At 45.9% G+C, this 7,784-nt stretch overlaps 1 protein-coding gene across 1 annotated transcript; it reads right to left on the bottom strand.

The window, feature by feature from the left end:
• Positions 1-4,136: 4,136 nt before the first annotated feature.
• Positions 4,137-5,075, bottom strand: LOC123577927 (olfactory receptor 5). The gene has a single exon (XM_045440371.1). The coding sequence runs from the start codon at positions 5,073-5,075 to the stop codon at positions 4,137-4,139; it is 939 nt and encodes a 312-aa protein (XP_045296327.1).
• Between the last annotated feature and the right edge of the window lie 2,709 nt (positions 5,076-7,784).

Consider the following 7,784-nt stretch of genomic DNA (forward strand, 5'->3'; position numbering starts at 1 on the left):
TATCTATTTGGGTCATCTCCCTTTTCTTTTTGAGAAGCCTTGGTAGAGGTTTGTCAATTTTGTTTATTTTTTCAAAAAACCAACTCTTGGTTTCGTTGATCTGCTCTACAGTTTTTTTAGACTCTATATTGTTTATTTCTGCTCTGATCTTTATTATTTCTCTTCTTCTGCTGGGTTTATGCTGCCTTTGCTGTTCTGCTTCTATTTCCTTTAAGTGTGCTGTTAGATTTTGTATTTGGGATTTTTCTTGTTTCTTGAGATAGGCCTGGATTGCAATGTATTTTCCTCTCAGGACTGCCTTCGCTGCATCCCAGAGCGTTTGGATTGTTGTGTTTTCATTTTCATTTGTTTCCATATATTTTTTCATTTCTTCTCTAATTGCCTGGTTGACCCATTCATTCTTTAGTAGGGTGTTATTTAACCTCCATGCTTTTGGAGGTTTTCCACACTTTTTCCTGCAGTTGATGTCAAGCTTCATAGCATTGTGGTCTGAAAGTATGCATGGTATGATCTCAATTCTTGTATACTTATGAAGGGCTGTTTTATGACCCAGTATGTGATCTATCTTACAGAATGTTCCATGTGCACTCGAGAAGAAAGTATATTCTGTTGCTTTGGGATGCAGAGTTCTAAATATATCTGTCAAGTCCATCTGATCCAATGTCTCATTCAGGGCCCTTGTTTCTTTATTGACCGTGTGTCTAGATGATCTATCCATTTCTGTAAGTGGAGTGTTAAAGTCCCCTGCAATTACCACGTTCTTATCAATAAGGTTGCTTATGTTTGTGATTGTTTTATATATTTGGGGCTCCCGTATTCGGCGCATAGACATTTATAATTGTTAGCTCTTCCTGGTGGATAGACCCTGTAATTATTATATAATGCCCTTCTTCATCTCTTGTTACAGCCTTTAATTTAAAGTCTAGTTTGTCTGATATAAGTATGCCTCCTCCAGCTTTCTTTTGACTTCCAGTAGCATGATAGGTAGTTCTCCATCCCCTCACTTTCAATCTGAAGGTGTCCTCAAGTCTAAAATGAGTCTCTTGTAGACAGCAAATAGATGGGTCTTGTTTTTTTATCCATTCTGATACCCTATGTCTTTTGGTTGGTGCATTTAGTCCATTTACATTCAGTGTTATTATAGAAAGATATGAGTTTAGAGTCATTGTGATGTCTGTAGGTTTCATGCTTGTAGTGATGTCTCTGGTACTTTGTCTCATAGGATCCCCCTTAGGATCTCTTGCAGGGATGGTTTAGTGGTGATGAATTCCTTCAGTTTTTGTTTGTTTGGGAAGACCTTTATCTCTCCTTCTATTTTAAATGACAGACTTGCTGGATAAAGGATTCTCAGCTGCATATTTTTTCTGGTCATCACATTGAAGATTTCCTGCCATTCCTTTCTGGCCTGCTGAGTTTCAGTAGAGAGATCGGTCACGAGTCTTATCGGTCTCCCTTTATATGTTAGAGCATGTTTATCCCTAGCTGCTTTCAGAATTCTCTCTTTATCCTTGTATTTTGCCAGTTTCACTATGATATGTTGTGCAGAAGATCAATTCAAGTTACATCTGAAGGGAGTTCTCTGTGCCTCTTGGATTTCAATGCCTTTTTCTTTCCCCAGATCAGGGAAGTTCTCAGCACCTTTCTCTCTCTTCCTCCTCTGGAATCCCAATTATGCATACATTATTACGTTTCACCACATCACTTAGTTCTCTAATTCTCCCCTCATACTCCTGGATTTTTTTATCTCTTTTTTTCTCAGCTTCCTCTTTTTCCATAATTTTAACTTCTAATTCAGCTATTCTCTCCTCTGCCTCTTCAATCTGAGCCGTGGTCACCTCCATTTTATTTTGCAGCTCATTTATAGCATTTTTAGCTCCTCCTGACTGTTTCTTAGTCCCTTGATCTCTGTAGCAATAGATTCTCAGCTGTCCTCTATACTTTTTTCAAGCCCAGCGATTAATTTTATGACTATTATTTTAAATTCATTTTCTGTTATATTGCTCAAATCGTTTTTGATCAGTTCATTAGCTGTCACTACTTCCTGGAGTTTCTTTTGAGGAGAATTCTTCCATTTCGTCATTTTGAATAGTGCCTGGAGTGGCGCAGAACTGCAGGGATCTTCCTCTGTGCTGTCTGGAGTATCTTGCATTGGTGGGCGGGGCCGCAGTCAGACCCAATGTCTGCCCCCAGCCCATCGCTGGGGCCACAGTCAGACTGGTGTGTACCTTATCTTCCCCTCTCCCAGGGGCAGGACTCACTGTGGAGTGGTGTGTCCCCTGTCTGGGCTACTTGCACACTGCCAAGCTTGTGGTGCTGCTTCTATGGAATCTGGCGTATTGGGGGGGGGGGGGGTGGATCCGCAAGGGGCGCAGGGGCAGGAGAGGCAGACTCAGCTTGCTTCGCCTTTGATTTTCTGCTTCAGGAGGGGCCCTGCGGCACCAGGAGGGAGGCAGACCCATCGGAGGGATGGATCCACAGAATCACAGCTTGGGTATTTGCGGGGTGTGAGCAAGTTCCGTGATGGGAACTGGTTCCCTTTGGGATTTTGGCTGGGGGATGGGCGAGGGAGATGGCGCTGGCCAGTGCCTTTGTTCCCCCACTGAGCTGAGCTCTGTCGTCTGGAGCTCAACAACTCTCCCTCCTGTTGTCCTCTAGCCCTCCCACTCTCCAGGCAGAGCTGTTGACTTATAACATTCCAGATGTTAAGTCCCGCTGGCTGTCAGAACTCACAGAGTCCAACCCCTCCACTTTTGCAAGCCAGAATTCAGGGGCTCTGCCTTGCAGGGCGGGCTGCCCCTCCACCAACCTGGCTCCCTCCCACCAGTCCGTGTAGTGCGCACTGCCTCTCTGACCTTCCTACCCTCTTCTGTGGGCCTCTTGTCTACACTTGGCTCTGAGAATCCATTCTGGTGGTTTTCTGGGTTATTTAGGCAGGTGTGGGTGGAATCTGAGTGATCAGCAGGATGCGGTGAGCCCAGCGTCCTCCTACGCCACCATCTTCCACAATCTTGAAGTCCAAAAATTACATCTTTAGGGTGAGCCTGGGTGGCTCAGTCAACTAAGCATCTGACTCTTGGTTTCAGCTCAAGTCATGGTCTCACGGTTCATGGGTTCGAGCCCTGCACTGGGCTCCACACTGACAGCGCAGAACCTGCTTGGGATTCTCTGTCTGCCTCTCTCTCTGCCCCTCCTCCTCTCGTGCTATCTCTGTGTCTCTCAAAATAAATAAGTAAAGTTCAAAAAGAAAAAAAATACATCTTTATTACAAAAGCAACACATACTTATCACAAAAAAATGACAAAACACAACAAAATGAAAAGGAAAGCAAACCCTTCCCAAGTTCCTCCACATAATGGCAATCCCTATGAACATTTTGTAGTATCGATTTTCCAATTCTTCCCTGTATACATATAGACACACACTGCATTTAAGCATGAAAACACAGCTGTACTCTAATGGGTAAATAATGTGTGGTATTTCCATACAATGGAATATTACTTAGCCTTAAGAAGGAATGAAATATTGCTAGATGCTATATCATGTATAAGCCTCAAAAGTATTACACTAAATTTAAGGAGACACACAAAAGCCCACATATTATATCATTTCATTTATATGAAGTATCCAAAACAAGAAAATCCATAAAGACAAAGAAGACTTACAGTTTTTTAAGCTAGTGGGCTGGGCTTTGGGAGTGATTTCTATTGTGTACAGGATTTTTTTGGTAGTGATGCAAACGTTGTAGAATTAGATGGTGGCGATGGTTGCACAACTTTGTGAATATACCTAAAACTCAATGAATTGCACATTTTAAAGGGTGAAGTGTATGGCATGTGAGTTATATCTCAATAAAAATGAAAAGTATTGAGGGGCTCCTGGGTGGCTCAGTCAGTTAAGCATCTGACTTTGGCTCAGGTCATGATCTCACAGTTTGTGAGTTCAAACCCTGCGTTGGGCTCTGTGCTGACAGCTCAGAGCCCGGAGCCTGCTTTGGACTCTGCGTCTCCCTCTCTCTCTGCCCCATCCCCTGCTCACACTATGTCTCTCTTTGTCTCTCAAAAAATAAAAATAAATTAAAAAAAATGAAAAGTATTGATAACTTGAGATCTCCCCCATGGCCTGTCTGCTCGTCAGCTTCAGGACTGGTGTAGGGTTCTGCAGAATGCTGCCTGGACCTCCCTGTTCCGCAGGCAGTAGATGACGGGATTGCACATGGGTGTGACCACCGTGTAGATGACAGACAGCACCTTGTTGAGGTCCATGGCTTCTATGCGGCTGGGACGGGCGTAGATGAAGAGAGTGGCTGCGTAGAAGATGCCCACCACCACCAGGTGGGAGGCACAGGTGGAGAGGGCTTTGCGGCGGGCAGCGGCTGACGGCATGTGGAGCACAGCCCTCCCGATGGCCACATAGGAGGCGATGGCCATGAGAAGGGAACCCCAGAGGATGACGATGGCAGAGATGAAGTCCACCAGCTCTGTCAGGGCCACGTGGGTGCAGGACAGGTTGAGCAGAGGGGAGACATCACAGAAGAAGTGGTTGAGGATATTGGGGCCACAGTAGGAAAGGCTGGCAATGCATGTCGTCTTGGCCACCGAGACCAACAGCCCCCCAAGCCATGAGGACAAGGCTAAGCCCAGGCAGACCTGGGGCCTCATGAGCAGTGGGTAGTGGAGTGGGCGGCAGATAGCCACGTAGCGGTCATAGGCCATGGAGGCCAAGAGGGTGCACTCCGTGCAGATGAGGACTATGAAGAAGAAAAGCTGTGTCATGCAGGCTGTGAAGGAAATATGGTAAGGTCCAGTCCACAGCCCCACGAGCAGACTGGGCATGGTCACGGACACGTAGCACATCTCCAGGCAGCTCAGGTTGCCCAGGAAGAAATACATGGGCTTGTGGAGCTCGATGTGACTGCAGATGAGGTAGATGATGAGCGTGTTCTCCAGGAGGGTCAGCAGGTAGAGGGTCAGGAAGATGGCAAACAGGACATCCCTTATGTCTGGCCTTGTGGACAAACCCAACAAGACAAACTCCTGGACTCTGGTCACATTGCCCAACTCCAAGGGCCTCTCCATCTAAGAATAAAATACATCTGCAAAATATTTTGCACATCTTTCTCTCTACAGCTTGCCTTACTCTGGTTCCACGTTGTTGTATCACCTACTTAACACCCTTGATACACTCCTCAGTGTCCTTAGAATAAGCATCATGTGTCCTGTCATGGCCCCCAAGCCCCCATGTTCCGATCCTTGCTGACTACTTCACATAACAGCACCATTTCTCACATCCATTGTAGCCCCATGGAGGCCCTTTCACCCCCTCAAATACTCCAAGGTCTTTCCAGCCTTAAAGCATTTCCACATGAAGTCTCTCCATCCTAGAACATCTTTCTCCCCATTCTTGTGTTTCCCATGTCTGGGAATCCTTGACATTCTTGGCATGAGTTTTTCAATGTCATATCCTCAGAAAATCCCCTGTCAAACCCCGTGTCATTATTCTTTATCCCTGCAACCCATTACTTCTGCGCCAGGGTGATTGTTGTTAACTTTATTTAGTTTAAATTACTTGCACAAACTGGAGGTTGCTGGGGGGGTGGGGGAGGATGGGTGAAATAGGTGAAGGGAATGAGGGTGTGCACTTACTGTGATGAGCTCCAGGTAAGGATGGAAACCTTGAATCACTGTATTGTACACATGAAACCTAATACTGTATGTTAATACTGGGATTAAAATGAATGAATGAGGGGCACCTGGGGGCTCAGTCGGTTAAGCATCCAACTTCAGCTCAGGTCGTGATCTCGCAGTTCGTGGGTTTGAGCCCCTGGTTGGGCTCTGTGTGGACAGCTCAGAGGGTGGAGCCTGCTTTGGATTCTGTGTCTCCTTCTCTCTCTGCCTCTCCCCTAGTCACACTCTGTCTCTCAAAAATAAATAAACGTTAAAAAAAAATTTAATTGAATGAGTAAATGAATAGGATTACTTGCATGTTTGTTGAGTTATGCAAAGTCTCTCCAACTTGGTTGTAAGCCTCTTGAGGAAAGAGATGGGGTCTATCTCGCTCACAGCTCTAACCTCAGGACCCAGCAAAGGAGTGCATTGCCTGGTACCTTATAGGTTCTTGACACACGTTTATTCAATGCACATAGGATCAGAGTTGGACTTCGGGCATCACACTCCTCAGCAGGTACCGCAGCAAAGAGAAGGCGATGTTGGCTGGGAACTCTGGGACTCTGCCCAGGTGCCCTTCAATTTCTGATGGCTGTTGATCCGGAAGGGAGGTGATGTGGTGTGTTTGGGAGAACATTCACCGTGGGATCAGAAACCCCGCCTTGTCAGCCTATTACATCAGCACATTGCTGAGTTCACCCAAGTCTTAGTTTTTCCCTTTGTGAAATGGGGAGAATGATATTGGCTCCCACGGAATAGTGTGGGGGTTGCATAAGGAAAGGAAAGGGAGGGAGTCCCTTCTGGCCAATGCCTTGAGGAGGATGAGGGGGGGCTGTGCAAGCAGAATTTCAGCCCACACATGCCTCCATCTCCTGGGAGGGTTGGCACGGCCGCTAGTCCTGTTGCACCTGCTGGCATCCGCCACACGTCCAGTGTTCTTCCAGGCACTGATCTGCCAGCCAACTGTTCTCCAGCCAGATGCTTCTGCTCCAAACAGGAGTGCTTTATTTAGCACGTGAAAACCACACCGAACTTTCTATCTCCCAAATCAGCACCACTGTCAGTCCCAAACACTAGTACAGAGAGGAGTAGAGGGGTGTCTGTGGCCCTCATCCCTCACCCACTGCTCTTCTGTCTCAAGAAGAAGCAGATAGGGGCACCTGGGTGGCTCAGTCTGTTAAGCCACTGACTCTTGATTTCAGCTCAGGTCATGATCTCACAGTTCATGAGATCAAGCCCTGCATCAGCCTCTGTGCTGACAGCACAGAGCCCGCTTGGGATTCTCTCTCTCTCTCTCTCTCTCTTTCTCTCTCTCTCTGCCCCTCCCCTGCTCATGTGCACTCTCTATCAATAAATAAACTTAAAAAAATAAAAAATAAATAAAAACAAATTCGGTGCTTCTCCTGGTCCTTTGGCATAGAGAACAATGCTTATCTCCATATTCTGAGATTCCTCTCTTGATTTGATGACATTTATTGATGAAACTTACCACCATTTATTAGAGAAGGGAGTCAGGTACAGCAATTTTCTAAAAAAAAAAAAAACAATGGAAGTTTGATGCCTGATTTTCTATAGAGGGGGTTCTATCCTCCCCACCCCCAACATATCTTATTATAAAGATGGAAGCAGTATTTATTGTATATATGTATGTCCAGGTTGGGTTTTTTTAAAAAAAATTTTTTTGAGGTTCATTTATTTTTGAAAGAGAGAGAGACAGAATGCAAGGAGGGGATGGGCAGAGAGAAAGGGAGACCCAGAATCCAAAGCAGGCTCCAGGCTCTGAGCTGTCAGCACAGAGCCCGACACGGGGCTGGAACCCACAAACCGTGAAATCATGACCTGAGCTGAAGTCGGACACTCAACTGACTGGACCACCCAGGTGCCCAGGTTGGGTCCTTTTAACAAACAATTTCATTCATTGCTCAATGTCCCGTGAAGCAAGTGTCATTTTCCTTGTTGTTAAAGACGAAGAAACAGAGTTTCCCAGAGGCTACAAGTACAAAGTAAGGACACTGGGTTTTTTTTTCAAACCAGTTCTGTCCAATTTTACCACCCAGCAGGGCTTTGCATGAGGTTGCATTGCTTATGAAACATACCCTCAGTCTGTTTGAGAGCCACGTG

This window comes from Leopardus geoffroyi, chromosome E2 (assembly GCF_018350155.1).
Source record: "Leopardus geoffroyi isolate Oge1 chromosome E2, O.geoffroyi_Oge1_pat1.0, whole genome shotgun sequence".
Lineage (NCBI taxonomy): Eukaryota > Metazoa > Chordata > Mammalia > Carnivora > Felidae > Leopardus > Leopardus geoffroyi.

What these genes read in the sequence shown, in the direction of transcription:
- LOC123577927 (XM_045440371.1), bottom strand. Translation starts at nt 5,075, where the DNA reads ATGGAGAGGCCCTTGGAGTTGGGCAATGTGACCAGAGTCCAGGAGTTT.